The following is a 17,805-nucleotide window of genomic DNA, read 5'->3' as shown; positions in this document are numbered from 1 at the left end:
CCTTGATATTATCGCCCTTTCGTTGTTGTTGGCTATTATAAATGGCAAATAACGTTCTATACGAAGACATATTTATATTGTCAATTATGCCCAAAACGAAATTATTATGTTAATTACAAAGAATGTGCTGCAGAGATGAGTATATCAACTCGTCCCAACTCAAAGTCGAAACAAAGAAAAGACACTGCCATAAAACTATTTTAACAACCATAAAGGCAAACACAACAACACGATATTTAAGTAAAAAGCTAAAACAGAACTGTTAGGGTTAGCTCAACGACAAATGATTCTGTTGGGGATGGGGAGAGACAGCACACATAAAACAGCTAGCAATTTTCATATTTTTGGCGCAGCGGGACACAGGAAGCTGGGAGCGGAGCAAATGCGGGAGCACAGATAAAAACAGAGCACAGGCACAGAGCAGAGAACAAAAGACCAAAATACTATTGACTAGGCGGGAGACAGTGACATTAGCCGTTCCACCAAGTGGGCGTCCGTATACCGAGTACACAGCCGTACTATGTTATATACACATACGAGCTAAAATTGCGAACTTTTGTCGCCCATGTGCGTTGTTCGACAGCTTTTCAGTTATGCACTCTTTCACAGTCTCAGCTGTCAAACATTTTGAATCATAGCGTAGACAAATGGCGCTAAACAAGCTATCAGCGCGTGTGTGTGTGTGTGGGCCTCACCCAAAGGCAGCTGCTGTGAGCGTCGAGTCATTGACGTTATAATCAAAAATCATAAGACGCTCCACCACCCACGGCAGCAGCATCAATAGCAAAGTTCTTAAGGCTTTGCAAGCAAGCACCATCAATGTAGGTCAGTCCGAAAATAAAATGTCGAAAAACAAAATCAAGTAGACTACAAGGGAAGCAAGCAAGGCAAAAGCGCACTGAATGTTCTAATACTCTTACTGATGCTAAAATAATGCAAATTTGTGAATGATACAAAATTCATAATGATTCGCAAGGTTTGGACCTTCTCTGATGATCACACTTATTTTTATTTACGTTAGGAATTTATTTTGTAAAAATTAAGATACTAATTAAGATACTAGCCAAGAATAATACAGGAAAATATTTACTTATTTCGTCGAATACTCTATATTTATATATATATGTAAGCGAAAATGTGCATCCTTTTCCGTGTTACATAGACTGTGTCCAGTTTTTTAAGACCAACTTTTAAAAGAGCGCAACTATTCATGTATGTGTTGGCACCGTCGATGTCTTCCAAGGCAGAGGCAGTCAAGAAAAAACACACTGACGACAGCGTCCTCAACGGGGACAGCAAAAAATGCAGTAGCAGCACCAGCAGCAGTTGGAAGAATAACAACAACATTTGGAACTACTGTGCTTCCTTGAGTAAAGGGACTAGCTAAAAGTTTTATTGGCAGGGCGTGACGAGGGGCGGACGGGTATGGCTGGCAGCGCCTTGCTGCAGCAAATGGATTAAGAAAACGTCGTCACCGACGTCGACGTCGATGTCGCTCCTCAGCTGAGACGACAAATGCGTAAGCTTTGGATTCGGATTATTTGCTGCTCTTGGTAAGAATACTGTTTGGCGGGGCGAGTACTCAGCGTGGGCAGCGACGCTTTATAAACAAGTGTTGATGGCAGATTTGAACGCACGTCTTACGGCCGAAAGCTGCAGCCGAGCACCAGCTCAGAAGCAGCTTGCTTAAATGGGATTACACAAAATTTTGCGGCTGCTCGAGAGCTCGCGCAGAAGCGGTTGGAGAACTGCATTCAACTCTTTTCAATAGCGCAATGAGAGTTGTCATAGTCGGTGGTCGTGGTCGTGGTGGCATAGTTAATGTAGAACTTCTTGTGGTGCTACTGATTGCTATTTGTTTGTTTGTTGGTGGCATCTGAGCGAATTTCTTGGCAACTGCATGGCCATACAAATCCAGAAAGTTTCTGGCCTTTTTTATCTCTCTTTATTTATTTATTTTTTTTGTGTCTATTACTGCTTGTTGCTACTGCAGTTTTATTAAAGCTAATTACAGTTGAGGGCGAAGCCTTAAAGCATTATTCGCTAGATGGGTCAAACGCGGCGTATGCGTAATTTGCCACACCCTGCGCATTATTCAACCATTCGAAAGGAACTTTATTTAGTCCGCTTGCTTCAGACTGTAACTTTAGACATAATTAATTTCACAACAACTACGTCAGGCATCACATAATTAATCAATGTAATGCATTGTTGTTGTTATTGTAGCTGGGTGTGCGCTGTTGTGGTAATTGCGTGCATTCAGAAAGGGATATTATACGGTTGAAGAAATAAATTAGTATTCAGCACTTGAAATCGATTTATGAAGTAGCTGCTGGTTAATAATAAATAAATAAATAATCGTTTATAACAGATTATAATGCCTTATTTAATTCTCTGTTCCCAATGAGACAGATCAAATCCGTTTGTTTGTCTCTCTCCTATTGTATATTCACTGATAACATAACCCCCCCAAAGAAACTACAGCAACTATCTTAAAGTCAAAGTTTTAGTCAACAAATTGGATTTTGTAGTTTACTAATGATTTCTGGAGATTTATTACTAATTTGCAGCCAGTATCGATTTCAACTTTTTCGACTCAAGAGAAAACTAAGTCAAGGAAAGCTCAAAAAGTTGTTATCGTTATTTTTTCATACTTTTCTTCTGTTTTTCTATAAAAAGCAACCCGATGAAGATAAATCAATCATTACAAATTTGACTGCTAACAACTAATAAACTTTTCAAGCGGTGGCTTTTATTATATGTTTTTTTTATTTTTCAAAAAGTAGGTTAAAGAACTACTTTGTGGGGTCGGTCTGCCTATTACATTTGGACAAAACTAGGAATATGGTCAAATCGTCTCGACTATAGATGTTCTTCAAGAATATATATTCTGTCTAGGGAGACATTTATACACTTGCACAAACCCATTATATAAAGTTTACCCATTTTTAATGGGATCAGACTATAGTGACTGTGCCAAGGGAAGAAGAAGCCGATTTGTAAACTTTATGTATGCAAAGAAGGAAGCTTGAGGCAGCTCGGCTGCGCGTTCAAGTCTAATGTCAATAATAAATATTAAAAGTAATAATTTGTGTTCGGGTTTCCGTGTAGCATTATGAACGCCTCTTCTTGTGAATTGCACTTATTTGAGTCCTAGCGCGCCCTTAAACTTATCACCTTCAATATGCGAATTCACAGCCACGCCCACCGTTAACTTCTCTGTTGCTGCATGCTAGTTTCCGGCTCAAAAAGTGTGGCAGTGACCACATAAATGCAATATTGACGCCCCGGGCCAACAGACATAACAGCAAAGAAATAACAAACACGCAACCTCCGTCATAAACAGACCGTGCCACGCCTCCAGGAAAATTACTCCGATATATGTGAACCTAGAAATGTATTTGCGACCATCTCAAAGTTTCGCGTGTTGCACAGTCCATATCCTTGACCCTATTTGGGGATAGAAGCAAGCATCTGTACATTGTCATGGAAAAGGAAAACGCAGGAGGCGGGGCGCATGCTACGTGAAAATGTCATTAACGTGCCATCGCGGGTACACTCGGTATTGCTGCAGGATCGGGGGCGAGTTGGAGGCGTGAGGAGGCATCGTCAAAAGTGTTGATTTAGTAGCACAGTTGTCTTGGAATCAGCGTGGCAGCTCCTAAAGCGCCGTTTTAATGCGAGCAGGCTGGCAGCCTTGACCGATATTTCAGTGGCAAGCACAAACACAAACACAAACACTCACCAATACAGACGGAGGCACCTCCCCACACACACAGACACACATGCACATCGAATGACGAAAAAGTGGCAGAAATAGTAAACGCTGCATGTGAAAATGTTGACGCCGCTGTAAGCGTCGCTGCTGCAGCTGCACTTCAGCAAACTTTTCCCAAAATGCGCCGTCATATTTTATGCACACTCAAAATCACACATTCACATACCCACACAAAGTCCCATACACACACATACACACATAAAGCATTTTAACAAATGGCATCAAATTGATTTTGCCACGCTAAGCATTTTTGGGTTTTAGGAAAAGTGCGGCCGGCGCCCGCCACCCCTATTCAGCATCTATTCAATGTGTTAGTTTGTGTGCTGCAAGCTTTGCATATTTACAACATTCGTTGCACCGTAGAGCCGGAGCCGGGGCCAGAGCCAGAGCCAAGAGCATCATTCATCTGCCACATTCTCTGGTATTATTTTTTTTATGTATCTACGTACATACATATGCATACTCGAATTTAAATATAAATACACTATGCTACAAACATAAGACGCGTCATAACAAATGTATCCTTATATTTCTAACACAACTTGAAAGGCCTTTTCCACTGAAATTTATCCATGTTTGCACATTCATGTAACCTTGTGCATGATTATCATGATTGCTATCCATTCTTCTAATCTCTTGTTTAAGGTCAAAGAGTTTAATATTTAACTTTTTCCAGTGGTAAAAGAAACAAAGCTCTTCGCGCTCAACGCATGTCTATTTTCTGTTTGGAATATTGGGTTCAATTTATGAACTCAGTCTATATTTATATATATATATGAATATTAGGATTTTATATTAGAATTTAATTAAAAGTGGCACCTCAACATAAACATTTATTACAAAATAAGCTCTTAGTGCGAATAGAAATAAGTTATCTGATTTGTAAATATCTGGGACATAGAAGCTTAAAATTGTTGGAAATAGTTCATTAATTCTTGTTTTATATGTTTAAATAAATGTTTGCAATCTTGGGGCAGAACACTTTCACCATTTCCCGCAGAAACATTATATAAAACTGCAAATATGTACTTAATTATATGTATATATGTAGCTACATATATGTGTGTTTATTTTTATGGCATATACGAGTATTCGTAATTTTTTATGATGGCGAGCACGGCAAAGTGGCTGCATTTTTCCCTGATTTAAAATGATTGCATGCTGCAGGGGGTGGTGGGAGGATGATGGGGCAACAACTGGCGCCACATATGCATATTTTTTGGCTTGGCGTTGCGCGTTTCTGTAGCTGCCGTGTAGTTGTTGTTGTTGTTGTTGCTGTTTTAACCTGACTTTAATTTACCGCCGTCCTTGTGTCAGATTTAAACATTTATTTGACATGTTTTGCTGAAACGCATTTAGGAGGAAACTTACATTAAGGTATGAAATTAATTAACCATTGATAAGAGTTTTTACTAAATTAAGAAAACAAACGGATAGAAAAGACGAGTTTGCGATAGTTTTGGAGTCTTAGTTTGTTTCGTTTCGTCAATTGACCTGGCTACAGAATATCTCTTAATCGCATAGTTGTCCCCACGTACAACATCATCAACAACGTGCAACATCAAATTAAGTCTGGTCTAGAGCACAACAGTATGCTTCACAATTGGACGAGAAGCTAAAAGGACTATACTTGTACCAAGAGAGCGAGACAAGATACCTGGGCGCCACGCCTAACTTTTCCCAGTCACATCAAAGGAACAGTTTTACGCTGCCGGAATAGACTGGCCAAACTATAATGGCTCCTTAAACACTGTAGCAAACTTTCCCTTGCCCGTAAACGGTTAGTTTACCCTTAAAATGTGTCAACTATTTGGCGAAACGCAATACAGATCTGTGGCTTTGCTTATCCATCATTATATAATCGCAAATGAGTCCTCTCCCTCCGAAGTACAATGCTGCGCAGAATGGCAGCGTACTCTGCAGAGACCTAAAGATCCCCTGCGTGGAAATTCCACAGTGCCCAATATAACAACTGGCTAGGCGCACACGCCAATACGCATGCTAGCAACTTTCAAGGGGCCGCCCCTTTTACCCAGACACCTCCTCCCTACATAGACAACATCCACGCCCAGCTACCTCCAGGACGACGCAATCACCTTCCCTCAGGCACACTTCTTGTTTTCCACCTAGACGTGGTGGATTTACCGAACGGTATAAATTTCTCTTAAATACATTTTGTAAATATATACTATATTTTAGATATGTACTTTCTCTTATAAATTAAAAATTAAGCAAATGAATACTTTTTTAATGGTTTTATAGTTTTATTCGGCTACTTGAATGTAAATTGTATTTTATTTTACAGCCTTTAATGGGCTTTGTGTGAAAAACTTTATTGCTCATCAGGAAATTTTGCCAACTAACCTACCCCGACGGGGTTCTAACCCAGTTTACAAACACCTTACTAGAAATAGCCAATAAGAAGCAATTACCCGCTTACCCCATACCAATTAAAGAGCTAATCCTCTAGCTGGCATGGGAGCCCATGCTTCGACTGGTGCTATTCAACATTTTAGAATAAATGCTTTTCAGTGCTTAAGTAAACTACCCAAGCAATTTTCAAATGAAACTAAAGCAATTTTCCGTTTTTCTTGGTAATACGCATAAAAATGCATTGAAGCGACCAGTTTAAATAAATGCTACAATCTCCTTGAGCTTTATGGCTCCACAACAATAAAAGCAGCAACAACAAATACGACTGGAAAAGCTTGTCGAAGGCGTTTGCTTGGACTCTACACATTTGCCACATCTCTCACAGCCTTCAGCTTGAGTGACTGACGGGAAAGGCATCAAAAATGTGGCTCGGTTTTATTTAACTTGCGGATTTCATTAAGCCCAGCTCAGTGGCAGTTTCAGCTACTCAGAGGCTTCGCTCGAGTATTACAGGAAACCAGCAGAATACAGCCAGGTGCACTCAGGTTGGGAATCTCTGGAGAGCTGGCGAAGCACTTTGTAGCGCCTTTGTGTCGGTATGCATGTGTGTGTGCTCGTGTGTGGACGAATGAGTTAAGAGTAGCGTGCTTCAGTGTTTTCTGTTGCATTGTTAAAATAGAATATTTACTCGGCAACATTGTCTATTTGCAGAGAGTCGTCAAAGTGGAAGTGGCTGGGGAAGTGGGTCAGCCAGCCATCTAGCTGTAGCCAGTCCGAAACCAACAAAAAGTTTTTCTTTTCCGCTTCTTATTGGTCTAACAGTCGGACAAGTTCGCACTGATGATGACGGGCTAACAAAATTCACTTGCTCGTAAAGCAAATCAAATTAAAATCAATTAAAATTAACAAGCAAAGCAGCCGGCAAACCAACGACCAGACCACCCCACAGCGCTGGCAGTGACGCCTTCGCGAACGCCGATGCTGACGCCGACGCTGACGCCGACGCTGACGCCGACGCCGACGCTAAATGCCAAGCGAATGAATCATGCAATTTGCCGTGCTGCTCCTCTTCGCGCTTTACCTTTCTTGCTGTTAATGAAGGTGCGGCAGTAAGTAAGTACCTACACATGTATGCATGTATTCCCGTATGCAAGTAAATTGAGTCGCCGGTACGACAGAGTGGAAATAATATTGATAAGCATAGACGTTGAGGCAGTAGAAGCGTCACAGTTAAAAGAATGCATCCATTTAGTACGAGCAAGCGAAACAGCGCGAGAGATAAAGAGAGAGAGAGAGAAAGCGAGAGAGAGAGAGCCAGGTGCTCAGCGCATATCGTTGCGTGCAAATATTTAGCACCTTATCGGCACGTATATACATACTTAAATACATATGTACATCCACACACATACAAGGTACATATACAATATGCCGTTGGTAGTCTGTGTCTGTTTTAGTAAGCATATGTGTGTATTGAGTCAGCGCGCTGTTAACAGCCCACTCATCAAGAGCCGACTCGTCAACAGCCGCCTACACACACACACACACACACACACACACACATAATTACCTTCAATAGTAAAGGTGAGATAAATGCTTGTTGCCTGCAGAGAGCATAGCTAAATTAATTGAAAACGTGTTGCATGCATCGACTGGCGCCATCTAGCGCTTAGATCGACACTTAGCTCATGCGTAACCATTTGTCTAGCCAAAAGCTAAGCAACATTCAGACATGTTGGCCCATTTAGCACGCTGGCCGAGTTGGTTGTGCAGCTCCTTGCTTTTTGCTTGACAGTTATTGCACAAAGTACAACAGAGAGGCGACAAATGCAAGAAACACAATAACAAAGTTGCAAGTAGAAAGTTTACTCACCCACCCACACACACACACACACCAATATACACATTTAAACACAGAAATTGTTTTCTGTTTTTGTTGGGTCTCTGGCTGCATTTCAATTTTATTGGCACAAGGTTACAAAGAAAAGGCAGCCGCCCACGTTGCAAACGCCAAAGTTTATGCGGTCGCTGCCGTGCTTCTTCTTCATCGTCTTTTTTATGAGCGACTCGAACTGCACTGAAATTAATATGAAATTGAATTTCAAGCTGGATTTCAATGTGCCAGATTTACAGTTAGTCACAGCGTAGGCAGTGAATGACTCAAAGCCTCTGCTCTTAATAAGGCGTTAAGAAATAGAGCTCAAATACTCAAAATGAAAAGAGAGATGAACTCACACGTGCACAAAGCACGAAGCAGCGAAGTGGCTGCAAAAACGTCATAAAGCAGCGACTAGAGAATAAGAGACGCGGCGAATGAGCGAACCGCGCTCAGCTGAGCGTATGACGCTTTTGAAGCCCGACTTTAAAAGTGTTAGCGTAGGCACAGAGACAGCGATGCTGGCAGCTGTCGCTCACGTCATGGCGTGTGAGCGAGACAAACACATATGTATTTTGTGTCTGTGTGTGTATGTACATACATATGTGTGTCTTCTTTTGAATGCACACAATCATTGCACTTGTGTGTTGGGTTGGGGTATCTTGAGGCTAGTGCTTTACAAATTTTTGTGTGGCAGCTATGACTTTTGTGTGGGTGGCGCTTACAAGGCTGCTGTTGGCACTGCTGCTGCTAGTAGCTCATTCACAATAGACTTGTCGCAGTCGGCGCCGCCGCAGCTGTCGCTATTGTTTGCTTGCCTGCTAGCACAACAAACAAATGTTTTTTAGTAATGTTATGTGCAATACGCCAACCAAGAATTGTACAGCTAACTGTTTTGCCGTGGCCACAGAGAAGCCTTTTGAAGGGCACACAATTATGCAGCACGGTTTCACAAGACTATGAACATACATACATACATACATGCAGATATATATACATATGTACGTATATTCATATGACAAGTTGTGCGAAAAGGAAAGAAAAACTGACACAGCAGCGAACAATAAACACATATTTAAAACTGTGACAGTAAGTAGCTGCTTGGCGCAATAAACAACAATAACAACACTGTGCACTGCTCAGGAAAAACTAAACACTAACAACTAATTGCAAGTAAATGGTAGCGTAAGGCTAAAGCGACATAAATTCGTTTTATTGCCTGTCGGGCGAAAATACAGCCAACTAATAAATACGGCGAAAAGCTGCTGGCACTTTGTTATTGTAACAGTTGTTCAACAACGTCAACGCACAAGCTGTTTGCACATGCGTACATAATATGTATACGCGTACTTACATACATACATATGTACATTTCGATTTACGTACGAAACGTATGTAGTACATACATGCATACATTCATATGTATTGGACACTTAGCTGTGGTCAAAATGTTTGAAGAAAAGAAAACGGGCATAAAATTGGGCAACAAACGAAACTGACAGAGAGAGAGAGAGAGAGAGAGTGAGAGAGCGCGCCAAAGTGGGAGAGCGATATCAGCGAGTGGGCGACGTTGTCGACGTCGTCGTTGCCGGCGGCATACATATATACATACATACACACATGTATGTATAAAAATGTGTTTAAATATTTCAGCTAAATTTTCGTCTTAAAATTATATATACACATATACATACATACACACATACATATGTAATGATTTTGAGTTTGAAGTCGAAAGCGCAGATGGGAACGCGAAAACGTATACATGAATATACATATTTATATTTATTATATTTTTCGCAATGGTTGATTTGATTTACGGCGAAAAGACACAAAGCCAGTTGCGCTGGCTTGCATTTGTATGTGCATGCATACAAACATATACAGAAGTGTTAGAGTGAGAGAGATTAATTGGCGAGCGGCTTGCTCAACTGATTAGCTTTTACGCACAAATCAAATCAAAGCGTATGCTTGCAATTAATTTTAATAATCTCATTCATAAAGAAACAGCGCGCTTCGCACAGCAACAAAAACATCAAAGTGTACGAGGCGAACAAAGCAAGCGGTGAAACTAGCGTAGAATTCCAATAAGAATGAAGACGAGGCAACAACAAACAGCAAAGAGCGAGAAAACAAAAACCAGTAGCCGCCCAGCACTTTCATTTTCGCTGTCAGCGACAAACACAAAAAAAAAATACAAAGAAATTATGTAATTTGCTAGCGTGCTGCTTAAATAATAATAACAGTTAATGCCAAAAAAATAAAAAGTATAACGTGCACCCACGCACACACACTAACACACACAGGGACAGTAACACACAGTACCCGTAGACGGTCGGCGGGTAAGGCTATTGCTAATTTGCTGCTTGAGAGGCGAGGCCCCCACTCACACAGCCGTAAACACACACATACACACACAAACACGAATGAGAGAAAATACACCCACTGGCATTCGCACGCACACGTGCACACGCACTTACCGTCTGCTATTTGTTGTTGATGTTCGCTGTTGTTGTTCTTGTTGCGCGCTCACACACACGCGGTATCTTCTAGCTGCCGTCGTTTTGTAGTAGTTGTTGCAGCTGCTCGTTGACCCAAAGGCCGCCAAATGTTTCCATTTTCTTAAAATGCAGCCATCGGAAATGGTTTGACTGGCACCAAAACACAATGCACCGTTTGATTGGTACACAAATAATCATAGGCAATTGTTATAGCGAAGGCGGTATACAAAATATAATGCGTTTACACACAAGCATGTACGTACGCGTAAGCACGCATGAATGTAAATATGTAACGTGTAAATAACTTTAACGGTTAATTGCGCTTTTAGAGGCGGCGTTTTTGTCGCCAACTGATTTCTTTAATTTTTTTTATTATTATTTTAACAACAATTTGACACTTAATTATGATTTACCCGTGTGTATGTGTGCTTGAATTGCGTGACCGTGTTGTATTGACACGAATATGAATATTTTAAATTATTTAAAAATACACAACAGCAAAGCGGCATGCGGAGCACAGAGCACGCACCGAAATATAAAATGTTACTAAGAAAAAAACTCTGTTAAATGTTTCTTATAAGAGAAGTTTGATAACAGAGAAGGGATGCGCTCGTGACAAGAATTGACACGATAGACAAATACGACTCTAAAACGTTACGCCAAATGAGTCGAAATACAATGTTAACACAAAATGTTTCTTTTGGTTTAAGGTGTCGTTGTTAAATAAATAACGTAGTTGGAAACAGTTTTATTGCTTATTAATAGCACCAGTTTAATTGAAAACGCATACGCGCTACATAACTGCCATCTCTAGTTCGAGTCCAATGTACAGTAACAGCTGTCGCTCTGAGAGTAACACAGCTGCTGTTTTTCAACATAGCATATCGATAGATTTAAACCTTATAAACTCGATAGTTCTGCAGCTTTATTCGTAGAATGGAGCATATGGAATTGTATTTTACATGAGATAAGTCAACTTACAACATAAACTTGTTATTCTTTTCAGATAGATGCTTCGAGGAGCGCTTTGCGTCTAAGAACAGCGAATGCACGTCCTCAATATCCTCCTTAGAAATCTGATTGCGCCCATTTACCTTGCACATCTGGTGAGCCGGTGTCAGTAGCTGCACGGCATAGCGTAGAGTTGAGCTTGTGCCAATCTCGCTGAGACGCGAAAACGCATTCTCCTCCAGCTGGAGGCCTTCGGTCTGGGCACGCAATTTGATTATCTGCTCCATGTCCGAGGTGGAATACAGAAGCGTGCGTATGATGAGCAAACGATCGAGCAGATCCAAAGGAATACCGTGCGGTGAGACTATATCGGTGGTGCCACTGCAGGAGAGCAGAAAAATGGTTATAAATCTGTCGAAACGACGACAAAAAGCGTTCACAAGGCTCACCGAATAACGCAGCGTCCTCGATTGGTGGCAAATATGACAATGGGCGCAATCGGCGACTCCAGAGATTTGTGCAGATAGGTGAATGTCTCCAGATCGAGCATGTGTATCTCATCAATGAACAGTACGCCAGGCACTAGCTCAGCAATGCCCTGATCAATGTATTTGTTAACCACTTTGTTAATCTCCATGCGCAGCTTGTCTGTGAGTAGCAACAGTTAGTTATCAGGCTCAGGGAATTGCAGACTTCGGCAAATTTACCTGTGATTTCGGTTTTCTTGGGCTTCATCAGCTGGCCCATCATGGAGAGCACATCTTGGCCGCCCTGGGGGCGTGCATTGGCTACATCTAGATCATGGAGAGTGACATCCTGTATGACTTCCTTCTTCTTGTGCACATCGCCCTTGGGCAGTGGCACATACTCCTCCGTCTCCAAATCGAACTCTGTGGCAAAGGTGTCGCTGCGTCCCTGACGCTTTACGGCGCCACTGTTGGCCTCAATGTAGATGACATCGCCCACCTCGACCTTCTCCTTTTGCAGTGCATCGAAAATGCTTGGATCGAGCTTCAGCTGCTTGGTGCCCTTGGCGGTTTTGAGGCCAATAACCACGTTGCTAATGGTCTTCCCGTAACCACCCATAGGATTCTCAGTCTCTACTGGTGTCAGCTCGGTTACTTCTCCTTCGTATACTTCTTTGGTCTCGCGTATGCGCAGCCCAATGGAGCGCCGGAAATTCTCCATGAGCACTTCGGTCTTCTTGATCTCATTGCTAAATACTTCGGAGCCGACCATCGGGCAAAACGGAACCTTGTTACCCAACTCCTGTGCTATAGCCAAAGCGATGGCTGTCTTGCCGGTGCCGGGTGGGCCAGCTAAGAGCAGGGCACGGCCGGCCATTTTTTTAGATTTGATTAGATCAACCACAATGCCGGCAGCCTCGCGGGCTGCCTTCTGGCCAACCAGGCCAGCGGCGCTCTGTATGGCTGCCCCGGTCTCGTCCAGACCGAGTCCTTTCACGTGGCTGTGCGCCGCTATGCGTTGGGTACGCACAGTACTCTTTACTTCTTCGATTTTCATGATTTCAATAAAGATTTGAAAACCCTAAGTAGCTGTCGTACCGTTGTCGATGCAAAAGCAAATTAATATTATTTATTGATTAAACAAATTCTATAAAATGAATTTTGTTTTCCGCTGCGCACGCTTCTTTTTCTGTCACCAACACAACAACATATGTTGTTGTCGGCATCTAACAGCCTAACATTCTCTCAAATGTTATTAACAGCGTGCCCAGAATCTTGTGTCAAAGCTGCCGGTAATCGTTTTTCAGCGTGAATTATTTTCAAATTATTTTATTAGAATGTGGTTTTTTGACGAACTGTGCTTTTAATTATCATCAATTTGTTGTGAATAAATTTATCAGCGGCTAACCGCTTGCATATCTCATATGTTAACAGAACTGGAGCCAAGCAGCGATATATATCGAATATCTAGCATTGGCTTGTCGTAATCAGCTATTGCGCCGCTCGTTGCGAATGTTTCTGTAAAGAAGAAGCAACCAGTTGAGCGCGCCCTTGAATATCGTTTTTACTTTTCAAAAATGGGTTCGTTGGAAATGCGAAAAGCAACAAATTATTCTGAAATACTGTGGTTTCTTAAAGATCTTACCGATATATTCTTAAATTTAAAAACATTAAACTGCGGCAATGTCTAGACTCGTTTTTCCTTAATAGATTCGTCTACATTTGCCAATTCGTTTTCTGTGATAAGTTGGTGTTTATATTTAGTCAGATTGGCCTTAAATTTATATAAAAAAAATTGATTGCAGATTTTTTTACCAATTTTCAATTTCACCCGCTTTCTTTCATTTGATCCACTTGAACATACTTTTGCAGAGGATATTACAATATTGTCACGCAATGTGAAGCACTTCGAAATATATATATTGTATGTATTCTTGAACAGCAACAATACCCGAGTCGATATAGCCATATCAGACTGCCTCTTTGTATGCAATGTTGTTTTTAAGCTTGTTCCGGGTCGATTTTTTTATTAAATGGGAACAATCATTTGGCAATAAGGCGTCAGTACAAAAACATTCTAAGCTATATGTATATATATGAAGGAAAAAACATTGCCTGGGTAAAGCCGGGTAATAGGCCGTTAGCATTTATACAAGTTTATTTCCTAATTAAGGTAGATTCTTTTCAATTTGATTACAGGTCTGGCAGGATGGGTGGACACGTGCATACCAAATGTTTGTCGCCGTAGGCATCGTCGATTCTACCAACAGTAGGCCAAATTTTTGCGTCGGGCTTCACAAACAACTGAAGGATAATTAATATCAGTAAAGTCAGTTATGTTTGAAAATATATTGTGTTATGTGCTTATGTACACTTACAGCTGGAAAGGCAGCCTGCTCACGTGTGTAGGGGCGGTTCCATTTGTCCGAAATGACCTGGGCCTGTGTGTGCGGTGCCATTTTGAGCGGATTGACGGTTTTGTCCATGCGTCCTTCCTCAATTTCGGTAATCTCTTCACGTATGGATATCATGGCGTCGCAAAAACGATCCAACTCCTCCTTGTCCTCGGACTCAGTTGGCTCGATCATCAGGGTGCCGGCCACGGGCCACGACATAGTCGGGGCATGGAAACCATAGTCCATTAGCCGCTTAGCCACATCGACTGCCTCAATGTTGGCCGACTTTTTAAGATCTCGTATGTCGAGTATAAACTCATGGGCCACCAGCTGTGAGTTCTCCGCCTTGTAGAGTGTTTTGTAGTGCTCTTCCAAGCGCTTGGACATGTAGTTTGCGTTAAGAATAGCAACTTGAGTGGCTCTCTTCAAGCCACGACTACCCATGAGCTTTATGTACGACCATGAGATAGGGAGTATTGCCGAGCTGCCAAAGGGCGCTGCGGAAACGACACCAAAGCTGAGCTCCTCGCTGCTTAGTGGACTGATGACAGGGTGTCCAGGCAAATACGGTGCCAAGTGTGCTTTGACACCGATTGGGCCCATACCAGGACCTCCACCGCCATGTGGAATGCAGAAAGTCTTGTGCAGATTCAGATGGGACACGTCGCTGCCATAGTCGCCTGGCCGACACAGACCCACCTGGGCGTTCATGTTGGCTCCGTCTAGATACACCTGACCACCATGCTTGTGCACCAATGTGCAGATGTCCGCAACTGTTTCTTCAAAAACTCCCATGGTGGAAGGATACGTAATCATCAGGCAGGACAGCTCGTGGGCGTGCTCCTCTACCTTATCGCGCAGATGCGCCATGTCAATGGAGCCGTTTGAGAGGATGCGTATTGGCTCCACCTGTGAAAGATAGTAAATGGGCTCTATTCATAAATTCTAATTGGTAAGCAGGCGCGGAGTTACCTTCATGCCGGCCATTTGAGCAGAAGCTGGATTCGTGCCGTGCGCCGAAACAGGAATCAGGCAGATGTTGCGATGGCCTTCGTTGCGGTGCTCATGGTAGCTTCTAATAGCACGCAAGCCAGCGTACTCGCCCTGAGCGCCAGAGTTAGGTTGAAAAGATATATTATCATAGCCGGTGATTTCACACAGATCCTTCTCCAGCTCCTTGAACATTTGATGAAAACCCTGAGCCTGCTCAACGGGCGCAAAGGGATGGATGTCTGTAAAATGGCGAAACGAGCAGGGTATCATCTCGGTCGTTGAGTTCAGCTTCATGGTGCAGGAGCCCAGTGGTATCATGGAGTGCACCAGTGAAATGTCCTTGTTCTCCAGTTTCTTCATATACCGCACCATGCGGGACTCGCTAAGGGGAAATTATCTGTTACGCTGTAAATCGTCAAGCTTTGAGCCTGGCTTGGAAACCAGACGTTACCTGTGATAGCTGTTGAAAATGGGATGCTGCAGGAAAGGCGATGTACGCAGAAACTTGGAGTTTTCAATGGAGTTTTTAAGCACGTCCTTGCGCGCCAGCAGCTCTGCCACCGTTGTTGGTGCCTTAAAGGTCCACAACAAATCGTTCACATCTGCTACACTAACCGTCTCATCCAGAGCCACGCCCACTGTGCCATCGGACAAATAACGCAGATTGATGCGTTTGTGCTCGGTTCGCTCCTTGAGATCCTCCAGTGTAAGATCCGCCGAGAGCCTCACGCGCAGCGTATCAAAGAAGTTTTTGTTAATTACCTCATGGCCAGCCTCCAGCAGACCCGTCTGCAGAGTTAGCGCAAAGTGATGAATACGATTAGCGATTGCCTTGAGACCTTCCGGACCATGGTAAATGGCATACATGGCGGACATATTTGCGAGCAACGCCTGGGCTGTGCATATGTTGCTGGTGGCTTTGTCCCGGCGGATGTGCTGTTCGCGTGTTTGCAGAGCCAATCGATAGGCATCGTTGCCGTCCATATCGCGGGTGACGCCAATCATGCGACCTGGCATTAGACGCACCAGGTTCTGCTTGCAGGCAAAGAAACCGGCATGTGGGCCGCCATAGCCCAGGGGCACGCCGAGGCGCTGGGATGTGCCGATGGCGATGTCCGCACCGAACTCAGCAGGCGGACGAAGCAGAGTGAGAGACAGCAAGTCGGTTGCCACAACAACTAGCGTCTAAGAGCGAAAAACGGGATAGTAAAGAATAAGTAATCCGTAATTAATTTTGGGCAGAACTTACGCCATTTTTGCGAGCAAGAGCCGCAATGTCCTCGAAGTCTTTGACGTCACCAAATGTATCCGGATACTGTAGCAGGATGCCAGCCAGCTCGCGGCTAGGCAGATCTGCCTGCTCGATAGGACCTACAACAATCTCGAGCTCCAAGGCTTCAGCGCGCGTCTCCACCACCGACAAAGTCTGCGGATGCACTTTGTTTGACAAGTAGAGCTTCCTGCGCTTGTTGTGTCGTGTGGCCAGGCACATGGCCTCTGCGGCGGCAGTGCCTTCGTCCAGCAGCGAGGCGTTGGCGACATCCAGACCGGTGAGCTCGGAAACTAGAGTCTGATAGTTGAGCAACGATTCGAGGCGGCCTTGGGCAATCTCTGGCTGATAGGGCGTGTACTGTGTCGTCCATCCGGGATTCTCGAAAATGTTGCGCACTATCGTATGGGGCACATGGCAATTATGGTATCCCATGCCAATGTAGGAGCGCCACAGCTGATTCTTGAGCGAAATATCACGTATGCGTCGTATCAGCTCGTGCTCGTCTGTAATGTGACCGATTGGAAAAGTATTTAGAGTCAATCGCCAGTCAACGACAGCCGCAGAGACCAAAATCCAACCAACAGCAGATAAGCGCTAGCTGGCGGACCTATTGAACCAGACTTATCGCTTATCATCACACAAAAACACGCCAGGGGGTCCCGAGCTGGCAAGTGTCGGCGTAGTTGCCTATTTTTATATACTTTTCCACTACTTACTCAGAGGCTTGTCCAGGCTTAGATCCCGTTTTAATTGTATGCTCTGTGGCACGGCCTTCTCGGTGAGCTCTGCCAAGGACTGGGTTGAAAGCGGGTTAGATCCTGCGCTAGTCTTTATCATTTATGTCTTATAGAGGCTTACCTTAAAGCCCAGAGTATCGAGCATGGCAACAACATCCGTCTTACGTGGGCCAATGTGGCGACTAGGAAAGTCAGACTTGGTGGGAAAGAGTACATCCTCCACGGATGTGGTGGCCAGGCAGCGCTTGTGTAGCCTCAGCACTAAGCTGCAGCTGCGTTTCGTCACAAGCCGTTGCATTTTCGAGCTATAAACGGCCAACTAATCTACAGTATTATATGATATACTCAGTGACGGTAGCTGGATTGCTTTAGCTGCTCGCTCCTGGCACGTCCAATTTACACGGCTGTCAACCAGCGACTGTTCGACTAGTTCGCCCATTCAAGCTGTTAGAGCGCCGCTTGG

General features: G+C 43.4%; 3 protein-coding genes across 9 annotated transcripts in view; all 3 read right to left on the bottom strand.

The window, feature by feature from the left end:
* The window catches only part of Nuak (Nuak family kinase 1), a 44,003-nt gene extending 32,936 nt beyond the window's left edge, over positions 1-11,067 (bottom strand). For 2 of the 7 annotated variants that reach the window (XM_015171775.3, XM_070207024.1), the window contains exon 1: positions 10,505-11,067. The gene's annotated coding sequence lies outside the window, so the exon portion shown is untranslated. The remainder of the gene's footprint in view (positions 1-10,504) is intronic. The other 5 variants (XM_070207023.1, XM_070207025.1, XM_070207026.1 and 2 more) reach the window with 4 other exon arrangements.
* Positions 11,068-11,433: 366 nt separating this feature from the next.
* On the bottom strand, positions 11,434-13,151 carry pont (RuvB-like helicase pontin). Its single transcript, XM_002053006.4, has 3 exons — positions 12,184-13,151; positions 11,926-12,124; positions 11,434-11,857 (listed from the first exon to the last, which is right to left on the bottom strand). The coding sequence occupies exons 1-3, from the start codon at positions 12,998-13,000 to the stop codon at positions 11,503-11,505; spliced, it is 1,371 nt and encodes a 456-aa protein (XP_002053042.1). The 5' UTR covers positions 13,001-13,151; the 3' UTR covers positions 11,434-11,502.
* Positions 13,152-14,083: 932 nt separating this feature from the next.
* On the bottom strand, positions 14,084-17,761 carry LOC6631201 (glycine dehydrogenase (decarboxylating), mitochondrial). Its single transcript, XM_002053007.4, has 7 exons — positions 17,464-17,761; positions 17,322-17,400; positions 16,582-17,108; positions 15,784-16,517; positions 15,312-15,714; positions 14,322-15,248; positions 14,084-14,247 (listed from the first exon to the last, which is right to left on the bottom strand). Exons 1-7 carry the CDS (start codon positions 17,638-17,640, stop codon positions 14,137-14,139), a joined length of 2,958 nt encoding a protein of 985 aa, XP_002053043.1. The 5' UTR covers positions 17,641-17,761; the 3' UTR covers positions 14,084-14,136.
* Between the last annotated feature and the right edge of the window lie 44 nt (positions 17,762-17,805).

Source organism: Drosophila virilis, chromosome 2 (genome assembly GCF_030788295.1).
Source record: "Drosophila virilis strain 15010-1051.87 chromosome 2, Dvir_AGI_RSII-ME, whole genome shotgun sequence".
NCBI classification, from domain to species: Eukaryota; Metazoa; Arthropoda; class Insecta; order Diptera; family Drosophilidae; genus Drosophila; species Drosophila virilis.
The sequence above is the reverse complement of the archived record's forward strand: the minus strand, read 5'-3'. Positions and strand labels throughout refer to the sequence as shown.

Bases quoted from the DNA above. Each gene is read 5' to 3' on its own strand.
- pont (XM_002053006.4), bottom strand. From the start codon at position 13,000: ATGAAAATCGAAGAAGTAAAGAGTACTGTGCGTACCCAACGCATAGCG. The intron at 12,125-12,183 runs GTAAATTTGCCG...TGCTACTCACAG, and splicing joins CAAGAAAACCGAAATCACAG to ACAAGCTGCGCATGGAGATT. The intron at 11,858-11,925 runs GTGAGCCTTGTG...GCTCTCCTGCAG, and splicing joins CGAGGACGCTGCGTTATTCG to TGGCACCACCGATATAGTCT.
- LOC6631201 (XM_002053007.4), bottom strand. From the start codon at position 17,640: ATGCAACGGCTTGTGACGAAACGCAGCTGCAGCTTAGTGCTGAGGCTA. The intron at 15,715-15,783 runs GTAACGTCTGGT...ATTTCCCCTTAG, and splicing joins ATTTTCAACAGCTATCACAG to CGAGTCCCGCATGGTGCGGT. The intron at 14,248-14,321 runs GTAAGTGTACAT...ATTATCCTTCAG, and splicing joins AGCAGGCTGCCTTTCCAGCT to TTGTTTGTGAAGCCCGACGC.